The sequence below is a fragment of the Puntigrus tetrazona genome, chromosome 15 (assembly GCF_018831695.1).
Source record: "Puntigrus tetrazona isolate hp1 chromosome 15, ASM1883169v1, whole genome shotgun sequence".
Lineage (NCBI taxonomy): Eukaryota > Metazoa > Chordata > Actinopteri > Cypriniformes > Cyprinidae > Puntigrus > Puntigrus tetrazona.
The window spans coordinates 19,032,894-19,060,301 of record NC_056713.1 but is presented as its reverse complement, the minus strand read 5'-3'; the positions used below and the strand labels follow the sequence as shown (position 1 = coordinate 19,060,301).

Sequence of the window (27,408 nt, the reverse complement as noted above, 5' to 3'; positions counted from 1 at the left end):
CCGAGCAAGCTCATGGAAGTAGGTGTTAATGGTGAAGGATTGTAGCGCGGTGCTCTGCTGCATTGACCTCAATCTCTGTCCTTTAAAGTGCTCTCGCTCGCTCTCTTGTTTTCTCGTCTAAGCAGAAGTTCACTAAAGAGGCTCCTAAAGAAGATCTAGATGTGTTGATTCAGCCTCTTCTCGAGCACTGCAGCTCAGAGAAGATGAATACGTGGCTTGGTAAGTATCCAACACTCGCTCGCGCTGTCTTTTACTGCAGTATTTTTAATTTTAAAAAACCCTAAGCATGAATAATAAACTTTGTTTTGAAACTCAGATATATGAATATCATGACGATAATAAATAAACATAATTTACTTTAATATTTTTACTTTGCGCCGGTGCATTTGACACCCCTGGTCTATTTTAATTGAATTTATTTAGATATGTCTAGTAGTTTAATTATCTATACGGTTGCTTGTTGTTCTACACTTCAGTGATACAATCTGTTTTTGAAATCTAAATGAATAATTTGCTATATGCTCAAGAGTTTTTTCCAGTTCATTTTGTATTCCTCTCACCATTCACAACTCATCCTTTCCCTCTCTCGTTCTCTCTCTCTCTCTCTCTCTCTCTCTCTCTCTTTCTTGCTCTGACTTCCTATCAGAGCGCCGCAGTGTAAAATTAAATTTTGTGGGTCAGTGCCCAGGTCTGGATCTCATAGCCTGACTCTCTCACATTGTACAGGAAGATAATATTACAGAGAAAAAAAAACCTTCCCTGAACTCAAAACGAGATTAAACTCTTAATGTGACTTATTAGTCCCTCTCTACTCTCTCACTTCCTTTATCATTCCTCCTCATTTTATTTATTTATTGTTTTTCTTTTTCTTTTTTTTTCAATAATTCAGTGATTTTATTTTCATGTCACTTTTTTTGCGGCCAGAAAAAAAATTGCAACACTTTTAAATGTCCAATTAACATTTTTACCAGGTTTCACTGCTGTAATATATATACACATATAACAATATATATATATATATATATATATATATATATATATATATATATATTATATCTTAATTTGAACTCAAAACCCTGTAGACTGCATTTATGACATCGCTGAATTTATTATAAATTAATTTCTGGTAGGTTTTATATACAAATGTTCAAATGTTTGACAATGGTAAGATTCTCTCACCAAGTCTCTCACCAAGGCTGTATTTATTAGATCAAAAATACTCTAAATAACAGTAATATTTCAAATGAACTAGATTCTGTTTTAAGAATTTATTTATTTATTTCTGTGATCAAAGCTGAATTTTTGTCATTATTCAGTCTCGCATGATCCTTCAGAAGTCATTTCATGATTTAATGAACATTTCTTATTGTTATCAGCGTTCAAACGGTTAGTTAGCCACACAGTGTTTTTGTGGAAACTTCAAAGTTCAAAACTGCATTCGTGTAAAATAGAAATCTTTGATAACGTCATACATGTTCTGTCACTTTTGATCATTTTAGTGCGTTCTTGCTGAATAAAACTTCAAAAAATATTTCATCAAAACATCAAAATTGTAACGCCCAAACGTTTCTAGTTTCTAATGCGCGCTGGTTGAACAGAACCAGTGGTTCAATGGTTAAAAAAGAGCCTTTGCTTAAAATCAGCACAGAAATAGAAAGCATGCGAGACATTATCTTAAGCCGAACTCTGAGCTTTAAGAGCACTCACTATACCGTAAGTAATGCTTTCTCCCTTCAGGTGTGGTGTACGGCTACAAGGGACTTCTGCTGCTGCTGGGAATCTTTCTGGCCTACGAGACCAAGTCCATTTCCACTGAGAAGATTAATGACCATAGAGCGGTCGGCATGGCCATCTACAACGTAGCTGTAAGTCTGACTGCTGGCTATTTCTATATTCACAGCACATAATGTCTTATAGTGTAGCCTAACCATTTCTGACAGCCGGGGGAAACACATTTGACTGTTTCATCTAATATATAGCTATATATATATATCATATGGATATTAGGAATACCGTGCCCTTCCAGTCAAGACTATTATTATATCTTCCCCAGGATACTATACGTGACTCCTTTATAAATATACGACAGAAGGCTAAGTTAATTGTGAAACTGCTTATAAGCAGTGGCAGAAACTTGCATAAGCAATATAAGCTGTCGCCCAGGGCTGAAGCAGTTTCTGGGGTGGTATTGTGTTGCTCGTCCGTCTCGTTGAAAATGAATTGTGACTCAGCAGGTGACTTTTTCCCAAGCAGCTCCCAGTGTTTTACTCGCCGCCCCCTCTCACTTCAATTGCTCTCTGTCGGCACCGTAGAAGTAGGATAAACAGTTCGCTCGTGAAAAATGGCTCTTTACCTGCTAGGACAAAAATGGAATGACAAAGTTATTCAAATCACAAAATTATTGCTTTAATTTTTTTTTTTTGTCTCGCAAGGAATTCGTGCTTCCCCGGTGATGCGTTACGCTGATCAAAAGATTTCCACTGAAAATATGTGCTCTTTAAACTTTCTGTTCATCAAGGAAGCCTAAAAAATGGATCACAGCTTGTGCAAAAATATCAGTCTCCATATATTTGTGCAGCAAATCAGCGTAACGGAGTGGTTTCTGAAGGATCGCGTGACCGATGCTGAAAATTCTGTATGAATAACTTACATTTGAAATTATATTAAAATAGAAAGCAGATATATTAAATTGAAATAATGTTTCACAGTATAGCTGTTTTTATTGTATTTTTGATCAAATAAATGCAATATTGGTAAACATGTTTCCAAAACATTAAAATAAAATAAAATTAAATAATTAGACTGAACTTTTAAAGAATACCGTATAATAGCTATAAGTATTTAATTTAGTTTCTTACTCTTTACAGATTTTAACTTGACCTATACTACTGCTTATCAAGTTATTCAAATGAATATAACATGTTCATATATATACATACAGTACATAATGTAAATAATTATTTACATTACTGTACTCAGTCAATTTATTTCAGTATTTCAAAAATAAGTCTCAAAATTGTATATATCTTTAACAATTTCAATCCATTCCATCCTTTCAAGTGAAGATGTTGTTTTGCTTACAGTAGTATCTTGATAATGCTCTTTTTACATGCTACACTTAATATATTTACAAGACGCACGTCTTCTTTCAACATAATATCTACACAATTTCCAAGAGACGATGTTGTGAAATCTCTTGGTATTTCATATCTTAAAATCTTTTTAAACTCCAACAAGACCATGTTCCAGAAAGGCGGTACCACAAATCCTCCTGCATAGCTGTGGTGTGGATAATTGTTTACTTTGAATATTTGTAGGAATAAAAAAAACGCACCATGCAAACTCTTTCCAACTCGGCGAAACAGGTCATTTAAATAAAATTTTAAGTGTATTTACTTTTGCCAAAAACGACACGTTCGCCTTGTGTTTGAGCCTTTTTTAGCGCAGTTTTTGAATGAAGTGTTGATTACTGCCGTTTTGTGCTTCGCTCTGAATTGCTCGACTGCTTGCAAACAGTTTGATTCCGGCAATAACTCCAAGTGCTTCGCGGGCTGATTTGCATAATTGCACCCATTTGCTCAAACTTAGACTAAAACATCCTAATGAGGAAACAAGTAACACTTCACTGGTAACGCAAACGCTTTACGTCAGTCCTACAGCTATTTTACATAAGATCAGATTAAGCCTCAGAATGGCACCGTGTTTCTGCCACGTGTCAGGAATGACAGGTCTGCTTTGAGAGTTGGAGGGGCGATCAAAAACAAAGGATTTTCTGCCTGTTTTACGGTGATGCAAGATTCAGAAACGAGTCGGTAAAAATGTCGCCAGGGAAAGTACAAGTCTGATGTATGTACAGCAGAAAAAGTCTATTTTTGTTGAGCTTGCAGACTTAACAAGCGCTTTGCTTCCCATCAGGTGATGTTTTAGTGATTGGTAGAATAACACGGAGCAGCTCATCTCGCTCCAGTGCTGTTGAGGTCAGAGAGGAAATAGACTTGTGTTGACTCCGGACAGTCATGACAGTCAGTTCATTGCTCGCAGTTATCTGTCTGGAGAGTCATTCTTGGCCGTTGAAGGTAAATACCAGTTATTTTTCCACACACTGTTCGCCGGATATGACATCTCCACTCATCGTGGAGATCTTCCATCTCTCTGCCGAGTGTTTCGACAAAATGACCTCTCTTTTTCATCAACAGTTCTTGCTCTCTCTCACTTTTTATTTCTCTTGCTTCCTCCTTTTCCCCGAAATACAGTATCTGTATCTAATCACTTTCTTACTTCTCATTCAAGACGTTTCTGCTCTGCAAGTTCATTTTTTCTTACAGTTAATTTATGCCCTCTAGTGGTGATTAAAGTTTGGTACACAAAGACCTTGTGTGTGTGTGTGTGTGTGTGTGTGTGTATTTGTAAAAAATCTGACTCCAGTCAAAACAAACACATGAAATCAAATTTTTACAAACCTGATCAAGGCCACATTTGTAAGTGGTTTAAATTGGCACTGAAAAATGACTGAGTTCTGAAGATCTTATTTTAAAAGATAAATCAGTTAAAGCTTCAAATAATAATGCTGTCCTGTCTTTAGTAATCTTACATTTTTTTTCTTTAATTTCTATTTAGCTTTAATTTATTTTTATTTCAGTTTTAGTTTTTATTTATTTCTTAATAATTTAATTGAGCCACTAAACAACATTTTGAAATTTTAATTTAATTTAATTTAATTTAATTTAATTTAATTTAATTTAATTTAATTTAATTTAATTTAATTTAATTTATTAAGTGAGTCCTAACAATCTAGTTTAGGCTATATCTCCTGGTAATGATTTTACATTTTTAGTTATATCCTCACAGTTATAGATGCACATTATTAACATTATTCTCTCTTTTTTTTTTACTCTGTCTCCAGGTGCTGTGCATGATTACTGCTCCGGTGACCATGATCCTCTCCTCTCAGCAGGATGCTTCATTTGCATTCGCCTCTCTAGCCATCATCTTCTCCGTCTACATCACCCTCGTGGTGCTCTTTGTGCCCAAGGTACATGCACTCAGATAATCCCCTGCTTCATATCACTTCCACATTCACGCTGTTTTTTTTTTTTTATGGCAGATGCCGATTTCTCATTTTGTCTAATTTCGGTTCTTTCCCTCGCTGCAGTTTCATTTTTTATCACTGCACAAGTGCACTGGGTTCATGTTATGATCTAAGCAGGAGATTCTGTTTCCTCAGAATAGTAAAGTGATCTTTATCTTAGAGAACTTTTTTTTCTTTTTGTTTTTTATACGGTACAGGTAAATCACAGTGTTATGCTGTGAAATTTTCTTTATACAAGTTTATTCATATAATGCCTGTTAAACTCTAAATATCATGTGAAACAGATTTTTGCTAGTGTCTATTGAATCTCTCTTTGGCAGTGTTAAGTATTATATTAATATATATTCAATATATAAGTATTGAATATTATTTGTTCTTTAATCTTAAGTTTCCACTTTAAATTTTTAGTATATTTTGTATTATTGTGTTTTTATATTTTTCAGTGTTAGTTTATTTTTTAGTAATTAGTGTAATTTTTTTTTTAATAGTACTGATTAGATTTTTAGTTTTATTTCACTTGTAGTTTTTATTAATTTTAATTCTTCAAAGTATTTCAGTTAGTAGCCAAGCAACATTCTTTTTTTTTTATTTTAAGTTTTTAATTAAATTTGATTTTAGCTTTATTTTTCAATTATTAAAAATATTTAATATTACCAAGTATTGTTGGTTATAACAACCCTGCTTTGCGTTATCTTTTCAGATAAGTTTAATAACATCTTGAATCAGTATTTCATGTACGTTTATTTATTTATCAGTTAAGTAGCCATGTAATAAGCCAGAAAATGTACGAAAGCAGATTTTTCCGCAGAATAGACCCTTCAGGGTGATTTATTTTGCGACTGGCTGGCTGTAAATGATCCCTTACTTATTACTGTCCTCTCTCGCGCAGCATCACCCATATGAACTATCGATTTCACTGACATTTCATAAATTCAGCGAGTGTTCCCTGCGGCGCCTCATCGATTTGAACCGTCTTTTCTGCAGATACGCCGTTTGATCACTCGCGGCGAGTGGCAGTCGGAGCAGCAGGACACGCTGAAAACCGGCTCGTCCACCAACAACAACGACGAGGAGAAGTCAAGGCAGCTGGAGCGCGAGAACAGGGAACTCCAGAAGATCATTCAAGAGGCACATGCTCCTTTTCTCTACCACCATCCGTCACTTCCTCTTCTCCTCGTGTGCACTCGGCTTGCGTCTTAATTAACACGATATAATAGATTGATAAATGAACACATTAAATGGGATCCCGGTTGGACAGAATGAATTATTGAAATGATATCCTGCTCGACCTTCTGATTTGTTCATTCATTAAGGCCCGAGTATGCTTTATATGTGTGACCTTGGACCACAAAACCAGTCATTTTTTTTCTAAATTAAGGTTTATATATAATCTGAAAGCTGAATAAATAAGCTTTACATTGGTGTTTGGTTTGTTAAGATATATTTGGCAGATACAACCGTTTAAAAAATGTTTAAATCTCCTTTAAAATTGTCCGAATGTTCTTAGCAATGCGTATTACTAATCAGAAATTAAATTTTAATATATTTATGGTAGGAAATACCAGCGACTTAATAAAGAGATGTTAAAGGAAATGTCGAAAGAATAGTTCACCCAAAAATAGCAAATAATTTACTCAGCCTCATGTGGTCCAATACAGCATGACTTACTTTCTTTGACGGAACAAAAATAAGAGAAGTTTAGCAGATTTATTAATATAAGTTATTTATTTATTTTTTTTTGTGCAGAAGGAAGAAAGAGTGACGGAGCTGCGGCATCAGCTTGCGGAGCGCCAGGCCCTGCGCTCTCGCAGACGCCCGTCCGTCCAGAACCAGAACCAGAACCACAGCGTCCCGTCGTCTCAGGCCGAACCCCCCAGCTACTCCCCCGCAACAGACAAACAGTCCCTGCCTCCGTCCTTCTCCAATTCTTCCAACCTGTACCAGGGCGAGGGCAAACTGAGCCGAAACAACTGCCACAACAGCCGTCTGCCCCTGCTGTACAAATGAGCCCCGGATCCCAAGAAGGCAATGTAAAGTTGTGTCCTGTGGTTAATTTTAATTTAATTTATTTTGAAGTTGATGAGTTTTTAACTCCTGATCCTGACCTCCTAATTGTTCACTTTTGATAACTATCTGTTAGCACATTATTAGTATTATAATTTTTTTGTAATCCTACGATTCTAAGTTTTGGGTCAGTAAGATTTTTTTTTTAAGTTTTGGAAAGAAATCACTCACCGAGGCTGCATTTTTTTTAACAGTAAAAATAATTAATATTAATATTGTTATGAAAAATTATCATTGATTTATTATTATATTTCTATTATTATATTCCTGTGATGCAAAGCTGAATTTTCAGCATCATTTCCCCAGGCTTTGGTGTCACATGTTCCTTCAGAAATCATTCTAATATGCTGATTTGCTGCTCTATACATATGTAGTATTATTGATATTATTATTAATGGTGAAAGCAATCAGTTTTGTGGAAACCGTGATACATTTTACAGGATATTTTTGATTAATAGAAAGTTCAAAAGAACAGCTTTTATTTTATTTTGTGTAACATTATGAGCATATTAACTGTCACTTTTAATGAAATGAATGCATCTTTGTTGAATAAATATATTAATTTCTAAAAAAAAAAAAAAAAAAAAAAAAACTTACTCACCCCAAACTTTTGAAAGGTAGTGTATATGGAAACAAAAATCCTGTTGCACATTTATTGAGTGTGGTGCTTTCAGACAATATCAGAAAATGGTATGCGTTTGTGCATTAATCAAACCTTCTGAATAACACACATAATAATTTCATATTGACTTGTCCTTCAGGTTAGGTTGAGGCATTTACAATGGAAGGAGGATTTAAAAGCAAAAATATGAAGCTTTCAACTTCATACGTTACTCATTCTGCCACATTTTAATCATTCTATTAACACGTGCGTATTATTTGAGCTGTAAAGTTGTTTATGTTGCTTTCCTTTTGTGTTTCTTTGTGATAGCAGCGTTTTTTTTATACTAAAACCATTTAAACCTTCATATCAAGATTTGAAACGGTGAAAATTTAAAATCGTCAGTCAAATGGAAATTTGAATTGTAATCAAAAAAGTTGAATCAAAAAGAGCAACCAACAGAACTACGTTTTACCCTATATTTTTGTAGTTTTTTGATAATCCAATACTTTTATAAATACTTTTGTCTCACTGTGAATTGAGATTTTTGCTTTAAATGTTTAGGCCCGTTCACTTCCATTGTAAATTTCTCACTATAAGCCCTATAAGTCTTTCCTTGTTTTGCAGAAAAAGAGGGACAAACGGGGATCGGTTTTGCTAATGAATATTTCAATCGAGCTAAACTTGCACTTGAACCTGTAACGTTCCTTTAAGCGAGCGATAACGCGAAGGCTAGAGAGCGACTTAAATCAGGTTTGTGCTTTGTCATTATAGTGCCCTTGACCGTAGCACTTAAATCGGAGTTCTTCAAGGGGAACTGACTGTTTTTGCAATTGGACCTCCGTAAATCCCTTCGGATAAAGCGTCTTTAAACACTAGGACAGGGGTGTTTAGGAAGGATTGTGTGGGTGCTGGAGCCAGACCCGGTCAAACATTTCTTTGAATTATTTTGTTGAGTGACAGCGAAGGAAGAAGAGCGTGTCTCCGTGCTTCGCTTAGCATCTGACGAGACTGTCACTTTAATGAGACAGACCTTGCATTGCACCAACAGACGTATCAGATGAATTGTTCTCTCTCTCTCTCATCCAGTTCACAAAGGAAATGAGACAAGGTCTTAGCCGAACCTGTGATTTACTTACTCCTAAAGGTATTTGACCCGAGTCTGGTCGATACTCTATTTTCCTCGTATGCTTTTTCTCCTTTAATCCCCACGGCCGTGTGCCAGGGTGCTTTAATGGCTTTTCTGTCCTTGTCTCAGCCTCTCCGACTCCTGTTTTTCTTTTTTACAACCGTAGTAATAGAAGTGAAATGGAAAAGAATGAAAGAAGTTTGCTTTGGCCTGGACTGTACAAAACAAGCATCGGTTTGCTTTTTCCTCCTATTATCATACAGTTGTGATGCAAGACGCTTATTTGTTCGTCAATCCATCCTTGATGTTTGTGATTTGTGCGTCACGTGACAGTTCGAGTAAAATACAAGCACAGGCCTCTTGAACAGCTTCTGTAGCTTTTGCACTTTTGGGCCAAATTTATCAAACAAACACATCTCACAACACACAACATTGTAAGATGATTTTTAATTAATGCATTTTATTTATTTATTTATTTTTTGGTGAGCATTCTCTAGAAATGTATTGATTTTCTTTGCCAAATTTAAGACCATTACTTTGTGCAATATTTCTTTATTTGTTTATTTGAGGTAATTTATTATTAAAAAATTTCTGGGTTCTCTGGGTTCGTATATTGATAAAAATATATATTTTTTAAATGACAGTATTGTGCTCTTCACAATTGTCTTTCCCCATATTATAAACTCAAGGCCATTGCTTGACCTGTGCAATGTTTTATTTCTATATTTATTTATTCTTATTTATTTATTTTAATTTATTGTGTGATTTTTATTTATTTATTTATTTATTTTTTGGTGGTTAAAATAATTTTGTGCCTCTTTCAAGTAACAGTAAACAAATGAGTGCTCTTCACGGTTGTTTATATTCATTGTAAGAACGATACCGCACTTTTTGTAAAATTTTAAAATGATATTTATGACCATTATGTAACATATAAACTTGAAAAGACTTTCCCAATTATATATCACATCATAAACACTGTCATTGTGGCAAAAATCATAGAAACTATAACCATAAGACTAGATCTATCAAATTTTATTGACACTCTCCTCTTGTATTTTCTTTTTTAATTATTTTAACAAGTAGAGTCAATGCTTGATCTTTTGTACCTGTGGACAATCTCTATGTGTATTTAGAATTATTGCAATATTACAGTGGTATAACATTTATTTCCTATGGTAAGACAATCATGTAATACTTGTTTACACAATAATACAATATTTGGGGATTTTAATTTAAGTTGTGCATTGCCGCATGTTTCATTCTTGTATAAAAAGTACTTGTGTAAAAACTAACATATAAGAAGCACTTATTCACAGTTGGTGACTGGAGAGCTAGGCTTAGTACAGCACATTGTTTTCCATCTATGTATATGTATATATATATATATATATATATATATATATATATATATATATATATATATATATATACACATTCTAGTAATGTAGCTCAGGGTGTGTGACTGTATACTGTAACACTTGACACACGGTAAAGGTTCAATCTGTAGTTTCTGAAACAGTGCCTTTTGAATGGATGGGATGGCTTCTTTAAAACATCTGAGTGGAGTCACCGTTGACGTTCACGGGAGGGTTCTTGTTATTCTGAGGCAATTCTTTCTCTGAAGGCTCTGCGGTTACAGCAGGTATGGATTTCCCTTCAGCTGTGTAATTGTCAGGTGTGTGCACTGTACCACGAGGAATTTCTTTTGATACTTCCAAGAGTCAAAAAAAAACAACAACAACAATGTAATTAATTCCCTTGTAATTTTTCAACTGACAAAAACTATGTATGTTCAGCTTTAGAAAGTTTCTCTAAATTATGCAAACTTTCTGGATGTCAACATTCAATAAACTCATTATTTTGCACTGAGAGTGCAGCCGGTATTGTTTGTGATCGACCCCCCCCCCTCCTCACGTTCACTAAAATCCATGTTTTTCATTGTTTTCATTGCATTGCTTGTTTATATTACAAAAAAATTGTTATACAGTGTATATGCATTTTTATTTCATCTATATACAGGTGCGAAATATATTAAGTGCTTAAACACTGCATGCTGCATTTTAGAAGTTTATCAGAAATGCTTGCATTTGACACAAAGGAGCTCTTAAGCATTGCGCAACCAGTTGTCTTGCACCGTTGTGAGGCTATCCTTTTCATATTTATTTGTGAAAAATCGTTTCTGGCCTTCCTGACAACCCGTTGGATTCTGTCCAGTAGAGGGCCTTTTAGACTAAAGCACCTCCTGGAATTCACAGTTATGCTGTTGCACTCAAATGTGCGATCTCCGCCCTTTCCCAAGCGTAGCTAAAAGAGTGATGCAATTCTGTTAATTTAGAGCCCTGGGCTTTTCTTCACATCACACCTGGGAGAAAGCGGAGAGCGTTCGTGAGGGGAAACGAGCCATGACCTCATTTCTAACAAATAAAAGGAAGTCAGACTTTAGGAAGATAGAGAACCACTAGTCACGTACTGGAATGCAAAAATCCCCCAGAGTTCATATGACCTGTCACAAGCTTCTGTTTCTTTTTGTATGCTGTAAGGAACGAGACTATAGTGCGGTACAATAATTCATTTATTTAACATTAAAATGTCAGATGAGTGTCAAAACAATTCAGTACATTCCTTTTTTTCAAACAGTATAGCATACACAGTCATTAATAAATAGATAAATAGGACATACAAAATAAAATTAATTAAATACTCTCAAAGGTATAAATAGATCGATATGCCATCGTTCATCGTTCCTTCGAACGTCTACATTCCTTACAATTTCTACAACGAAACGCGTAAGATAATCAACTTAGCTTAAAATAAGTATACGGGTTGTAGTGCCCTTGGTATAGTGCTCATGACTGAGTACATAGTATCAGGCGCACGGCTCTTACTGCATCTGATGTGTTTTAGAAACAAAACATTATGTTACCATGCAATAAGGACTCGGCGTTAATCAAACTACTTTAAAGCAAATGCCCTGAGAACATACGTCGGATGTTTTAATGTAAAACACTTGTCTTCGAACCGTTGCCGCGCGACTCACGCGGCTAACAAATTACAAGGCGAACACTCCAAAGAACGTTTTGGCGTAATCGTCTTCGATGTCGGCGAAGTGTCTGGTCCTGGTCTCCAGCTTGTCGCCCTCCATGAGCTTAAAGACGGCTCCCAGGTAGATGGTGCTGTACGTGGTCTTCCCGTCCTCTTGCGACTGGCATACGGACTGGGCCGAGTTCTGCAGAGGCTTCCAGTCTGCCACCGCGTCTGTGTAACGCCAGATGCTGTGGCTCAGGAAGGTCTTAGCTTCATTGTCATCGGATTCGTCCGAACTGCACCGTACGGCATAGGACACTTGGCTGTACACAAAGTAGAGGCCGTCGGCGGGAATGTGAATCATGTTATCGGCCAGCTTGAGGCCTCCCTGTTCAAACGATTGATCCACGCCGCTGACCCACTTCAGAGACTTTGACTCCGCGGTGTCGTGCTTTCCTGTGAAGACAGAAGATAAATGTGTGAGAAGGCGACCACAGGCGCTTCGAAAGTGTTCGAATGGTAAAAACGTTACGCAAACGTTTAAAATAGTATAAATGGGCCTGCTTCAAATTTGGGATTAAAGAGCATATTCTTTATCGTCAGTAGAGCATGTGATACAATAAGTTTACTGGAGTCTCCCCACCTCTTGCCACCCACCGAGAGCAGAATATATTACGTCCGACTACACTAGGAAATCCATATTAGTTAATGTTTAATGATAAACTCGGGCTCGTTGAAACATTCTGAGCAAACAAGCGCCTTTTATAAATCTCATATTTTTGAGAATCTGATAGGAACTCGGCTAGGAATACTAAACTTGGTCTCGTGAAATGAGATAACCTGTGACGTATGGGAACCCGGAACACAGAGAAAAGTCAAAGATGCAGTTTGAGACTCACCATGCAAATGAATGGCTGCTTTTGTTCTCTCAGCGATCTGCTTCAGCATTCTTCCTTGCTCTGTTGAAAAGAGGATTGGAGTCAGTTTCACAGCTTGCTTCTAACGTCAGTTGCTTATTAATGTGTAGAATAATGTTAAGAAACTAGAACAGCAAGAATTTCATTTAAAAACCACACACTGCCGTGGCAAATTTACATAAAAAAAACGTTGACCTCTATTTTGGGGTTAGGAGTAGACCTACTTTAAATTTGCATATAAATCAAATTGAAAAACCTTTGATGGTAAATTATTTTCACTGAACTAAACTTCATAAACATTGAGCTGAACATTACATTTTGAAGCATTTATGTAAAATATGCTGCTGAAAAGTTATTTTTACAGCCTTGACAGCTCGTAAAATAGTTACGCTTTCTCATGAGTCTAGGTTGAAAACCAAAAGTTGAACTTTAAAAAAAAATGCTAACAGATGGAATGCTGGGAATGCTTAATTTTTTACCTGATGGTGTGCTGATTTGTTTCTCTGACAGAAAGTGTGGAATATCTTTTTGGCTCAGTTCCTGTAAAAAAACAAAACGAAAGAAAATTGCAAATGTTTCTTATTATCAAAGGCTCATTTCAAATTAGGTCACACCGTCATGTACTTCAATTATATTATCGTCCCACACTAAAGTTTCAGTCTTACCATTACATGCCAGGTGAAGAAAACAGCCGCTGCGGCACAAAGAGTGAGCAAAGAGATAGCAGCAATTGTCTTCCATATCCAGCTTTTGGAGGACTTCACCGGGACGGATGCCACTGTTGTCTGATAAACTCCCCCTGCGCCGGTTTCCAGATCTAGCAATGTTGTTTCGTATTTCACCATGCTGTTAGTTTCTCAGAGATGTGGTCCTTATTGTGTGAGCTTTTCAACTGAAGTTGTCTACTCGCCATACATGTATGTGATTTATATACAAAAGATAGGGGAAAGTCCAGTGATGTCAGTGTGCAACCAGCTTGAGGAACAGAGGTTGGTTTGAAAAGGGAAAGAACACCCTCAGCTCTCGAACACCAACTTTCCACCCACACAGTTACACATACGAACCTCCAGACAGCGCTCACACATATACACCCTCACACTCTCCATATCTAATAGCAGCATAGCGCATCCGCTTTACACATATAAAATTATTCATGATTAAACACATGCATGCCAGCAATAAAGAAATCTCAATTTCACATATCAATTATATAATTATATATATTAACCATTTTTACGTATATACATATAAATAAAAAAATGTGAATATACAAAAACATGTAATAAATATTACAAAGTGATCAGAACAAAAAAAAGTCTTTCAACCTGTCATGACCACTTCATAAATTTTATCCATCTTATATTGCATTTATATTATGCGTATTAGATAACTTATGGCACTTTAAAATGAAAAATAACATGATATTTGCATTTCTTTTTTTAGTATTCATAATTGAATTTTCATGATTTATATATATATATATATATATATATAGATATAGATATATATATATATATATATATATATATACAGTATATATATATATATATATATATATATATATATAATTTATGTTTTTAAATGTATTGCAAGTACATTATTTGATTAGAAAGTGAACATTTCATAATCTGATTTTCACAATAAAACCTGATAAACCAGCTCCATGTGGTTGATGCTAATACGCCGCGGGCACTTTCAGTTTCAGGCTGGTGATGTAATAGCAGCCTATCCAACTCCTAACAACACACAGCTGACTTACTTCCTACTGGGAGATTCCACGCTCTGAAATTCTTGGCCTTTTCGGTCTTGTTTTTGATTTCTCTCTCTCTCTCTCTCTCTCTCTCTCTCTCTCTCTCTCTTTCTCTATCATGATCTCACGACGCTCACTTTCTACGTCGAAAGCTACGACATATTTGTTACTGAAGTGGAAGAGCATTTGTTTTTCATTAAGCAATCACGAAAACTGTCTGATGCAAAATAAAAGTCCTGAAACACACGCGCAACCATTTTGCAACAGGCCTAGGGGTAATGAATAGTTTTTTGTTTGTGGTTTGTTAAAAACCCCATGAAATGTGATGTGAGATTTTGTTTATTCTTTCATTAGCACGCTACAACATTCCCTACAAAAAAAAAAGAAGAGGAAAAAAAAGGGAACAGCACAAATAAATTTTGCAAAGTAAAGTACTTAAAGAAAACACATTTTCCATAAGTAGGCCTACTCCCTTGATCATTTGTGCCACTTTTGGATTTCTGGTGCGCAGCTGGGGAAAACGTAGTAGTTGGTGATAAAGCCTAGCTAGATAAGACCATAAGTGGAGTCAGAAGTGATGTAAGTGTGAGATCTGACCACTATAATCACCAGGCAAAGTCTTTATTTACAAAAGGATAACTTTGTTGGGTGCTGGAAGCTGCATGTCAATACGAATAGAACAATCTGTTGATAGATCAGTGAATGGAAAACAAAGCCAACCATTGAACTTTTACTGTTAGCTATAGTCCAAACAAAAACATCAGAATGATGTCATATGAGAGATATTTTCATCTGTTTTTTTTTTATATAGCAGGCACATTTAGCGTCTGTGATTGACGCTATAGACTACTCGACACATGGCGGATTCGCTCCATACGGTATTGTAGTTGCAACCTTTTTATTTAAAAAACCCCCCAAATATATTTATTGTCATTCATTTCTCTTCCCGCGCCTGCCTGAAGATCACCCGTAACAAAAGATGGCGGTGCTGGACGGCCTCACGGTGGACGCTGGACGACGCTTTTTGTACACGAGTCGCGTGGAAAATAACTAAACAATACAAAACAATAGGTCCAGGAGGAGCTCCGCTGGAAAACATTTGGCTGGGTCTTAACTCGTATATCCCTGTCCGTCTCCGTAAGTTACCGAAACCACACAAAAACACGCAACAGACATGCAGGTTGTGAGTTCATAGAATGCTACCGCGCTAACCCCGTAACTCTGTATTTTCCAATAATATTAAAATGTTTTACTTGCTAAAAAAAAACTCATGCAGCAACGGGTTAAGTAATCTTGTACAACACTGACAACTGTATCCTGCTTCTGTGTAAATGTGGAACTGACAGCTGTAATATTTTGAAATGGAAATTATGACCTTTAGAACAAAAATTAATTAATGTAATTACCTAGGTTTTATTTTTCTCTTTTTATTATATCCATTGTTGTTATTATAATTACTATTCTTAATGCTCTGTTATACGAAACGCAATTGCTGGTCCCAGTCACTGATCTCTATATATCTAATTATATCTTTGTTTTAGATTGTGGTTCTAATGAATCATTCTATAATTATATAGCTTGTCAGTGTGGTTTATGCTAACTTGTTGTCTTAAATTGTCTGTATGAGAGTGCCGGTGTAGGCTCATCTCATTTCCTTCTTCTCTAATGCCTGAGAAAGGAAATGAAGTGTCAGGCCACAATAGCTTGATATCACTCCATTTCACTTAACCCTTCTGCGTAAACTTCAGCCAAACCCTAAAGAAAGTGTGTTAACTCATTCCTATCTTAATCACAATGTCTCATTTATTAGATAAGAGTGAGTCATCCCATTTATGCTGCTTTTTCTTTTTTTTGCCATGTATTGATATTATGACTACAATAATAGCAGGTATACACAAGCCCAACATGGGAGGATTGCTCAGAGGATTGCACCATGGGGCTCACCCACTTTTCCATCCACCAATTCCTCATTCTGTTGTTGCCCAATTAAGGAAAATGCAATGGAAACTCTTTGCTAAATATGTCTTCCTCGATTTCGCTGAGGATCTGACTCCTTGGCTTTGTTTGTGGTTTCTGTTGTAATGATGCATTGTGTGTCAACATGAAGTGATATTTAACAGGTCCTGTTCTGTAGTTGTGGGGCGACGTGACATTTATGCGCGGTGCTTTGGGTCTATATGTAGGCTATGAAAGACTGTCCCCGCGTAAACGTAAAATACCGTTGACATTATCTTTAGCGGCAATTTATAGCGATAGCAAAAAATGACACTGGAGTTTTGAACTAGGTGTTATCATGCAAATAACATCAGTGGAGATATGACCGCTCGATATGGTTAGATAGCAGCGTACTTTCTTTCTTTTTATCACGGGCCATAAAAGATGATAGGATGAATCTTGAAACTTCTCAGAAAGGTAGTGAACACTGTCGAGCTCGAAAAGTGACTAAAAACACCACGAAAGGTATTTTAAAAATAGTAAATGCAACCGTTGTGAGTCTTGTGAAGCTAACTAAAAAATTAAAATCGTAATATTATTCTTTACAAAGTACATGAAGATTTATCTATATGGATGGAGCGGTTTAATCCAGGTCTTCTGATCATTTTTACCGTGAGTCTTATTTTTCGCATTTTCAGAGATGAATTCTCCCAGTTGGTTATGAGAATTATCGGCATTATTTAATTGAAACTAAATTGGCCTCATGGGTCATATTTGAATAAATGTGAAAGATTAGAAAGCTGTGGAAAGAGATTATCAGTAAACAACATTCATTTCAGTCTATTACTCACACAAAGCCACCAAATGAAATTTAAGTTATCTTGCGATATAGCATACAGCTGCTTTTTTTGATTATTCTGGAACTCAAAAAAATCTGTCCCCATTCACTTTCATTGTATTCTGATTAACATCCAGGAAAACACACACAAGTCCAGTTTGATTTTTTTAGGTTAAATGCTTTTTAATAAATTTTAAAAAAGCTCTATAAGAATACTCTATATACTCATCTGTTAATCTGTTGCTGTTAATCCTCAAAATAAAATTAAGCGCACATAACTGACAATAAGCCATTAAAGTTTTTGTTTCCCCACGACTTCATGAGATTTATGCACCAACATTTTTTTCACATTTGGTTACCAAAAAAAACCAAGTTAAAATTCTCACAGTCATCAAACTGACATAGATTCACATGCATTACAAGTATGTGCCTATAGTTTGTGCTGTCTGTAGAAACCTTGCCACATTTAAAGAGCACCTGCGACGTAACATCAAAGGGCAGATCTTTGAGAGGGGGAAGTGTGGGAAATCCCCCATATTTTAGGTTATATTAATGTGGTTATTCAGTGGTATGGCTGGGTTGATTATTTTGTAAGGATTCCCTATGCTTTCCACACTTCTGACCCGTCTCTTCATTTTCCTTTAGCTTGTGTCCCTTTGACACTCCACGTGGGAAGGGATATGTGACGTGGAACACGGTTAGTTTCATAGCTCCTCTCTGCATCTGGGTTAACACTTCTACCGCAAAGAAGAAAAAAAGCACCTTTTCTCTGTTCACCTATCGGAGACGCAAAGAGGAACAGGAGTTTCTAACTCGTAATGCTCCGTGCCGTTATCACCTGGCACCTTGTTTGCATCGCCATGTGAAACATAAACTTAAAGGACATGCCTGGGAGGAAATTTTCATAGCGGATTTGCCAATGCGTGTTATGAGTCCACCAGCTTATTAGCTATAGCTCGGTAACGGTGAGGTTTGGAGTTAAAAGTCCAATTACACAAGCGTGTTTTCTACCAGTGGTTTCGCATGCTGTTTTCAAATATCTAATGTGAAGCCCTCCATTTGGTGATAGATCGAAGTAAAATCCCCAAAATATAATTATGGGGAAAGTTGACAAATATTTTATTAATTATTTGAACTCTCATTCTGACGGCATCAATCCACTGGTGAGCAAGTGATGCAAAAAAATTTTTGCACAAAATATACACATCTATTTGATGAACTGTGTTTTTATTAGGCATTCATGTTTTTAAAGCTTAGACTTTATGTCTGTACTGAAACTGATTTTCAAAAATTAGCACGCTCAAAATATTGTGAAACGTGATATTTATGGCCGTATGAAGCCCGATGCATGAGCCTGTGCATAAGTGCAAAAAACCACAAGCTAACAGGAAATGGTTGATGGTGCACAAACAGACATTCACAAATAAAGGTTAAGTTCAATTGCTTTGCATATCGCAACATTTTGCTGACAAATGATTCTTTCGATCTTCATGCTAAAGAAAGTTTTTGCTTAAAGGTAACAGTTGCATTTCTGTTTCTATCTTCCTAAACGTGCATTTTGTTTGCAGGGGACTGAAAGTGTTGTTTATGAAACCAAAGATGTGAAAAAAAATCGTATTGTGCTTTAAATGATACCGATGACGCCGTGGAGGTCAGTCTCGTGAAAGAAGAACAGAAAAAGCCACCCGAAAATATCATGTTTGTTAAAAAAAAATCATGATTTGCTTCCTCAAATGAGTTTCCACATCATATAACAACTAGAAAGAGAGGAAGAAAATGAACCAAGCTTTAGATTGTCAGTAAGTTAGATGATTCTTAATAAAAGCTCTCTCTAATGCTGCAGTTGCCTTTGTAAGAGCAAAACTGTTTGATGGGAGAATTTAAAGGCTTTATTTAAATTGCTTTTCGGTCATGTTGCACGAATTGCTTGTGCAGTTTGCTTTTCCCCTCAATGACATCCTGACGTGGAGCAATCTTGTCACATGCTCTTGGCTCATTATGCAACTCATCCCTTCAGTAGACACTAGTTCATCTGCCACAATATGACAAGATGCGAAGGTGAGACGATTTTTCAGTGTGGGCTGGAGGAATGAATTAAAAAAAGGATTTATAAATGCGGGGAATTTCAGAATTGTGACTCATAAGATATGAAATTAGCTGTTGTGCCTCTTGCGGTCGCAGTTTGTTGGCGAAGGTAGGCTTTTGTAAAAATAAATTTGACTTTGTACAGTATATCCCTCGTCGAAACTCCATACTTCAAATGTCAACATTGTTTCAGTGTACTAACCAAAACCAGACCAGGTTGCCTACTATATATATTGAACTTTGACACATTGTTCTCGTTCTCTCTGACCTTAAAATGTAATTGGTTAGTTTTGGAATGAAAGGAAGCTTCCTCCTGCCTTCGGCCTTCTAGATTAGGTGCACTTATACGCAATCGAAACGCAGTGTTTGTATCTGTGGCTAAAGCGGGTTCAAGTTTCAGTGGTTTGCCTTCTGAGGGCCAACAGGAAGGCCACGTTTAAAGAGCGTTCTTGTGATGACTGGCTCCCTCATGTGGCTGCTTGGTTTCATGCAAACTGAGTCCGAGGTTAATCAAGATCAATTCAAGAACACAAGGTGAAATTTGGCAGATTTACTTTATTTTTTTATAGCTTACAGAAACGTTTACAAATAAATTATTTAGAAAAAAACGCACTGCACATCAAATGATTGTCTCGACAACTGTCCTTCATTTTTGTATTAAATTAAGAAATCCCTGAACATTAACAACACTTAAAAAAAAGAAAAGAATTAAATACAATTCAAATATTATACACGAATAACCAATAAACCTTCTAAACTTGAATGTCTTTAAAAGTTTTTTTAATATAATCGCAAAACTTTATCTAAAATGTCACATACTATAAAATTCCACATGTTTCAACCCATAAAAATATGAAAATGTTCCTTTTGAAACCCGTAATGGGCTTGAGAACTAACCATACAAGCGTCTTTTACCATTTACTTTGGTAAATATAAATACAGACCGTCAGGAGAATCGCTTGACTCGAAATTAGGTGACAAACACTGAAATGTGAGTCTTGTAATTCTTTCAAGGCATGACAAATTTTTCCTTTAAACCCTAAATCAAGGTTTTATAGAAAACGTATAAAGAAGAATTGGAAAGATCGAAGACTTGTTTGTTATTTGTTATTTAAAAACATAATTTCCCAGTAAGTATCATACTCGTTGCTTGATATGCTTTTGTTGGGATGTATCTCCAGGCTGATGCTGTCTCCTTCTGTCAGCTCGACCAGACAGATCATTGTCGCCGTTCCTGATCCAGAGTGCTTGACCCTACTCAGATATCTTTCTTGAATCCCCAGAGCTTTGTTCTTGAGCAAAGTAACACTCCCTGTGTTTAAAGCGGGATTACTAATTTGAAAGGTGACCTGGGCATGGAAAAAGTACAGCCCGCTGACTGTAATGTTGACGGTGCTGTTCTTATGGGTAAAGGAGCTGTTCTTACACGGATGGCATATCCAGATTTCTTTGGAGTCTGAGGAAGAGAATGGAAATGTTAGTCAGCATTCTGAAAATCTCCCAACGTTTCCCAAATTGTAACGGTTCCTCTGTATGTTTAGCAGGAACACTTTGCTTAAATTAATATAAATAAAAAAGTTAGTGATGATTCAAAAACCCAAAAAAGTTCTCTCACCTGATTTCATATTAGAATGGGAAGCTGGGGTGGGGTATTTCATTGGGTTTTGCTTCTTACAAAATATTATGCTATTCCAAATTTAGCCTTTGTTTACATTAGTCATAAAAAAAAAAAAAAAAAAAATATATATATATATATATATATATATATATATATATATATATATATTTTTATTATTATTATTATTATTATTATTTATTTATTTTTAAAATCTTTTATGCTCAAAATGGGTACATTTGTTTGATCAAAAATACAGTAAAATACAATACAGTGAAATATTTTTGACAATATAAAATGTTTTTTTTTTTTTTATATATAGATTTATAAAATGTACTTTTCTGTGATGGCAAAGCTATATTTGATTTAGTGCCCAAACCTTTCCTATTATTATCAACGCTGGAAGCAATTTCCAGGTTCCTTTTAAAGAATAAAAAGTTTGAAAGTCTATTATCTTTTGTAAAACTGCTCATTTTTTTTTCAGTTTAATGTGAACGTCCATATATTATCTTTCTATTCCGTTACATAATCGAAATGAAATTCGAACGCATAAACTTGCTATTCAAATGAAGAATAAAAGAGTAACAATGGAGTTAATCTAAGAGGTTTTCATAATTGTTCCATGTGTGGGGTTCGAAGCAGCCATTCATCCCACATATTTCTGAAACGCACTTCATACAGGACGCGAAGTGAGGTCAGGGAAGGAGAGTCTTTTAAAGGAACGTTTCCACCTCCTTCCTCGTATACGAACCGTGAACATTTAGACTAGATATATTTCCACTGATTCACAACGCCTCTGCGATAAACATTCAGTGTCACATCAGAAGTATCATTGTGGTCACTGAATCTGGTTCATCTCATGAGCGAGCTCAGGCAGTTATCACACGACCGAGATGAAAGCGCTTTGAAAAAAAAGTTACGACCTCCTACTTGAATGGAGTAAAGGCAAGCCGCCCAAATGACCTCAAGTTACCTCGCAGAAAACGCCTAGCCTGAGCTTATTTACATGCGATGTCCATATTTCAATGTGGTAAACTAACTTAAGTGACTTTTCGGCCACAAATGATTCTTTAAAAGCAGAGAACCACAAGCCAAACTTCCTCAATGCAGCAGAGAAACCAAGCGAGACAGAGACATGGCCAAAAGTCCCGCCATGTCGTGTTTTGATGATATACAGAGAAGTGAGAGATGTGGAAAAAGTGTGAAAGGGAAAGTGCAAAAGAGGATGAGGGGAAAAGTGAGAGATATCCACAGGGAGAAAAATATTGCTCACCTCTGATGAGATGGATATAGTCGCTGACGGATTGAACTGGATAAAGACCTGAAAGTGCAACCAAATTTTATTCACTTTTCTAATAAAAGCCAAATAATTTCCCTGAAAAGGAATGTTTCCCAGAATGGAAAATTATAGCTTTTTAAAGAAAGGAATTAAGGTTAAAGACAGAACTGGTATTTTTTTTTTTTTTTATTAAAAATAAAATTTTATAAAAAATTTCTCACCTATTCGTTGGTCGGTCTTGCCGTCGGTCACTGTAAAATAGTATTTATTGTTACTGTCATAACAAGGGTACTCAATTTTCTGTTATATTTCACTTAAAATGGGGGGGTTAAACCTGTGAAATTTTGCTCTTTTCTTTCAGCTTCGTTTTCAGGCTAAAGAAGAAACGATAACAATAATAATTAAAAAAACATTATCTGAAAATGAACAAATAAAAGGTACCACAGCAGCAAAAGTGTGCAATGTTGAAAATACTTCTATCTCAACTTAATATGCAGAGAGGCAATTTAGCCATTAGTAGTTTGATTACCCCTAAAAACATTTTTCCACAAAAACAAAACGGTAGACAAAAAAAAATTGCATGATCTGTCTTTATACTGTGTTTGCTTTTTTTAAAGATTCTAAGTCTGTCCCACACTGCCTCTTTTTCTGTTAAATTCAAAATGGCATCTAACTTAAGATCTATAGCATAATGTCGGGGTGAGACCATCATGGTTGAGACTATGCTTGAATATGTACTACACTAAAGTGTTTCTGTATAATGTACTGTACAATCTCGAAGCAATCTGGTTCGATGTAATCGCAAATAACTTTACCTTATCTTTCCTGTTTATTGCAAAACATACGATTAGTATGAGAAGAGCTGAGCTCATCAGGCAGCACCAGCCAATCAGGAGGCGGAACCTGGGGTGATTAGCGCTGGTCATCTCCGTGACTAGCAGAAACCAAGAAAAAGGAAAGAAATGCATTGTGAAACCAAAGATATATGTTTACAATGAATCATGTGAACGAAACCCCCATAACAGCATACTGACCTAAATGCATGGACTTGATCTAGTTGCACAGCTTTAGAAAGTACAATATCACGCACATACAACCACAAACGGTGAATGAAGAAAAAAAAACTATTTTGGTGCGCAAATCTATTTATATCATAAATGAAACCTGCTGAGATTTTATGTAAATATTTGCATACAAACCTCTATATGTTTTTACTCTCAGGCCTTCTACTCTCTCTTCACATCGGTTTCTAGTTGGAAGTGTGTTTGGCTAAAAAAAGCATGCATTTGCCTCTCACCTAAGTGAGGTGAATTCCCATGTTACCCACAAAGATACCCTGACCTCACACCCAGGTGGGCAGAATGTACCTTACTGAGTGTTCAGTACCCAGAAGCTGGTCATTTTCTTCTAAACCGATAACACAGGAAGTATTTTTGTTCATTTATTGAAGAAATAGATTAGTTCTTGTGAAGAGATTCAGATCAGTAGAAAAGCATGCATGGATTTCAGCTATTATTCCCCTCAACCAAACAGCAACAATAATCGATTTAAAGATTAACAGTGTCATGGTATATAACAAATCTAGTCTAAAAAGGACACTCCTTGAAGCCTAGTTGGAAAATGTGATGATATATTACCATATACTTGGGGGATTTAAAGTTACATTTACAATTGGTTATTGAAAATGGCATATTGATTAATATCTAATCTGACTATTAGAAGTGAAAGGGTGGTTACTTTCCTGAGTGTGTGTCCAGATCTTTGGCTAAATCCTCAGTTGAATTAAAATCATTGAATTAAATGTTTAGGTAACATTTCTATGATAAATATATAGAATGAGAATTAAATGTGACCTGAACATATTAATATTGAGTAGATTATGAGAGAAATTGCTTTACTCACCTTAGTGTGTGCTGTAGTGTGAAATGTGACTGTAGGACTGAATGAGCATCTAGACATGGTCTCTCCCACAGGGTTTCCCCTTTTCAAGCTCTCGTTTTCTAGCCTTGGACCTTCTCTCTCTCTCTCTCTCTCTCTCTCTCTCTCTCTCTCTCTCTCTCTCTCTCTCTCTCGCTCTCGCTCTCTCTCTGTCTGTGTCTCGCTCGCTCTTTCTGTGTGCGTTTCTGTCTTTTTCTGTTTCATTCGGTGGTAGTGGCTGTGGTTGGAAACATAAGAGAAGGTGGATGGTCAGAACATCATTGTACATGACAGAAACGAGATCTAATTTAAAGCAAGTTCTATCAACACAAGAAATATGGCTGATAAGGAAAATATGTTGCTTCTGGTTACCCTCATATGTCAGTCCTAAAACAGCCACTTTCGCTTCAGCTCTGCCAGACTTGTGAAAAAGAGGAAAAGGTGGTTTGCCCAAAGAGATATTAGGGGTTATAATGTGTATACGTGATGTGGTTTTTCATACAGGAGAGTAGATGCGCTTATACTGATAACCAGGCACTTGTTGTTGTTTTTTGCACTGATCCACAGCGTTTCTTCTTTTCTTCTCTTGGATGTGTTAAACCCTTTGGGACATCCCCAATTCAGTCGCCTGTACTTTCCTATGAAGACATGCATACCACAGACTCCTACACAAAAACCCACATAAAGACAAACACTCTTGTACTGTCCCTGTCTCTTGAGTGACTGGTAAATAACCATAGCATTATCAACATATAAACATGTTCCTAGAAAATATATATATATATGTGTGTATATGTGTGTGTGTATAAATTTCAGATGAAGTCAATGTACAGAAATAGCACTGCCTTTAAGAGTATTTTTAACAGGATGTTTATAGTGTTCACACCGGGGATGTTAAGTGTAACTATACTTTTTTTTAATAATCACTCTAATTCTACGAGAACAGTAAAGTCCAACACACACAGCTATAGCACTGATGATACTATCGTCATCATGAATCATTTTTAGAAGCTAATGAATAATAAAAACATTAAAGGAATAGTGAACCCAAAAATGAAATTTAATTTATGAATTTCTTTGGAAGTTCAATATGAATATGAAATATGAATTTCTTTGGAAGTTTAAAGGAAAATATTTTGAAATAAGTTTATAACCAGGCTGTTTTAGGTCACCATTGACTCCCATAGTGTTTTTTTTCTACTATGGAAGTCAATGGTGACCCAAAACAGCCTGGTTACAAACCTCTTTTTTTTTTTTTTTTTTTTTTTAACTTCTAAAGACTTCTTACTACCTGTAAGAAATACCGGTTTTTGATGACTAAATGATGACATAATTAACATTTTTGGGTGAACCTTTTAATAGCCAATCAGAATCCAACTGAGCTCGAACTTTGGACCTTAGTCTGGTTAGATGCCATATTCAATTTAACATGGATGAATACAAGTCTGTGAGGGATAGATTAGTCATTATGCAGTCCTTATCTATAGATCAGGTCATCTGAGCAAATAAAAAAAACTGACATTTTGTCATCTTGAACAATCTGTATGTTGTTAAACTACAATCCATTCAACACACGCTTTGCTTCCTCAAATGCTCAGATGTTGTAACTGCAGTGCGATTGATTAAAATTAAAATAATTAATAAAAATGTATGTTATCAACCATTGATGTGGATGCTAATATAGTTATCCTAGTTAATGTTAATTTACCATTCTGTGAACAGTGTTATACTTGGACTTCACCTTTATTAAAACATTATAGTTATAGTTATTGGGAACTGCATACTACTACGATTGTTGGCTCATGATGAATCACTTTGTTCATTTTTGATAGGCCACTTTGGATAAAAGCATCTGCTAAATGCATAATTGTAAATCAGTATTGTTATATTTTATATCAGAGTAGGGCAATGATTAATCACATTTAAAATAAAAGTGTTGTGTACATAATATACGTGTGTGTTCTGTGTATATTTATTATGTATATGTAAATATACACACTATAAAAATACACACATATGCATGTATATATTTAACAAAAATATTATGTTTATGAAAAAAATATGTATATATATATATATATATATATATATATATATATATATATATATATATATATATATATATATATATATATATATATATATACTTTATAATAATATAGTTGAGGCAGGAAAACTAATTTTAAAAAATGTCTATTTGAACCTGGCATAATTGTTGAAGCCAAAATAAATGCATTATATATGATACTGTTACCTCATAAGTTTTATTTCAGGGACCATCTAAGCTAAATGACTAGAAAAAGACAGCCTTCTAAATATAACACATCTCGTTATGACAAAGAGATACAGTACTCTTCTGAAATTAGTGATTTGCCATTGAATGATTTACATATTCATTTACCATGGTATTTAATATAAAAGAATATATGGTATTTTTTATGTACATTGAAGATTATATGTACATTGCATGGTTGTTAAGTATTTGTAGCATTTCATTTACTGTACTGAAAGCATCACACAATACCAACTAAACATAGAAAGCATATCACATCATATTTAGCACAGATTAGAGTTAAAAGTTAACCAGGACTTCTTTTCTAATTAATGAAGGTGGGGACACCCAATCTTAATGAGAGGGAAACTTAAACAGATGTTTGCTTGTGATAAGCTCAGATGTGGAGATATGAATAGAAGGTCAATTACGAACTGTAGGTGGAGATTCTTCAGTGGGAAACTCTCATGCTTGCTGTTGGTACTTTTTTTCAGGTCAGTCTTTCTAGCACGATTTACTAGAGTTTCTCTGTTTTCATTTGTTGGGGAGGGGGAATAGACAGATGTGCATTGAGATGCATGTGCTTACAACAAGGGAAGGAGTCGGTATAAAAACAGGAAAAGATAAAGGAAGTGAGACTGAGTTCCGACTTTGGGGCATCGCATTCAGTATTCCATCTGTGGAAGAAAAAAGGTGAGGTGACATTCTGCATGAGGTTAGCCACAATGATTACGAAATGCCCCGTGCTTTCCCCACCGTTGTGTTGTGCACCTGTTCCATACAAGATCCAAACCAAGATAAAACTGTCCAGTTTACATTAGAAGACTGCTGTTGCCTACTACATTGGCAACTGCCTCCAATAGCCACTGCAGTATAGAACCCCAAAAGTG

General features: G+C 35.6%; 3 protein-coding genes across 5 annotated transcripts in view; 1 reads left to right on the top strand and 2 right to left on the bottom strand.

Moving 5' to 3' along the window:
* The window catches only part of gabbr1a (gamma-aminobutyric acid (GABA) B receptor, 1a), a 45,589-nt gene extending 37,991 nt beyond the window's left edge, over positions 1-7,598 (top strand). For both annotated transcript variants that reach the window (XM_043258172.1, XM_043258173.1), the window contains 5 exons: positions 126-219; positions 1,738-1,865; positions 4,904-5,032; positions 6,074-6,217; positions 6,836-7,598. In XM_043258172.1, coding sequence (XP_043114107.1) covers positions 126-219; positions 1,738-1,865; positions 4,904-5,032; positions 6,074-6,217; positions 6,836-7,096 — 756 coding nt within the window. In that variant the 3' untranslated portion in view covers positions 7,097-7,598. The remainder of the gene's footprint in view (positions 1-125; positions 220-1,737; positions 1,866-4,903; positions 5,033-6,073; positions 6,218-6,835) is intronic.
* A 3,842-nt stretch (positions 7,599-11,440) lies between these two features.
* On the bottom strand, positions 11,441-13,819 carry tnfb (tumor necrosis factor b (TNF superfamily, member 2)). Its single transcript, XM_043258201.1, has 4 exons — positions 13,493-13,819; positions 13,307-13,367; positions 12,810-12,869; positions 11,441-12,366 (listed from the first exon to the last, which is right to left on the bottom strand). The coding sequence occupies exons 1-4, from the start codon at positions 13,670-13,672 to the stop codon at positions 11,936-11,938; spliced, it is 732 nt and encodes a 243-aa protein (XP_043114136.1). The 5' UTR covers positions 13,673-13,819; the 3' UTR covers positions 11,441-11,935.
* A 5,601-nt stretch (positions 13,820-19,420) lies between these two features.
* Positions 19,421-24,327, bottom strand: lta (lymphotoxin alpha (TNF superfamily, member 1)). 2 transcript variants are annotated; one of them, XM_043258349.1, is made up of 7 exons: positions 24,232-24,327; positions 23,145-23,263; positions 22,664-22,703; positions 22,551-22,580; positions 22,324-22,371; positions 20,862-20,891; positions 19,421-20,747 (listed from the first exon to the last, which is right to left on the bottom strand). In XM_043258349.1, exons 2-7 carry the CDS (start codon positions 23,253-23,255, stop codon positions 20,536-20,538), a joined length of 471 nt encoding a protein of 156 aa, XP_043114284.1. In that variant the 5' UTR covers positions 23,256-23,263; positions 24,232-24,327; the 3' UTR covers positions 19,421-20,535. The 2 variants fall into 2 exon arrangements, with proteins under 2 accessions (XP_043114284.1, XP_043114283.1); XM_043258348.1 differs by having other exon boundaries at positions 19,421-20,891.
* Positions 24,328-27,408: the final 3,081 nt, after the last annotated feature.

What these genes read in the sequence shown, in the direction of transcription:
- tnfb (XM_043258201.1), bottom strand. Translation starts at nt 13,672, where the DNA reads ATGGTGAAATACGAAACAACATTGCTAGATCTGGAAACCGGCGCAGGG. An exon ending in TCTTCACCTGGCATGTAATG is followed by an intron (nt 13,368 to 13,492) that starts GTAAGACTGAAA and finishes GTTTTTTTACAG; the next exon opens with GAACTGAGCCAAAAAGATAT. An exon ending in ACAAATCAGCACACCATCAG is followed by an intron (nt 12,870 to 13,306) that starts GTAAAAAATTAA and finishes TCTTTTCAACAG; the next exon opens with AGCAAGGAAGAATGCTGAAG.
- lta (XM_043258348.1), bottom strand. Translation starts at nt 23,255, where the DNA reads ATGACCAGCGCTAATCACCCCAGGTTCCGCCTCCTGATTGGCTGGTGC. An exon ending in CAAGACCGACCAACGAATAG is followed by an intron (nt 22,372 to 22,550) that starts GTGAGAAATTTT and finishes TTGCACTTTCAG; the next exon opens with GTCTTTATCCAGTTCAATCC. An exon ending in CTATATCCATCTCATCAGAG is followed by an intron (nt 20,892 to 22,323) that starts GTGAGCAATATT and finishes TCTCTTCCTCAG; the next exon opens with ACTCCAAAGAAATCTGGATA.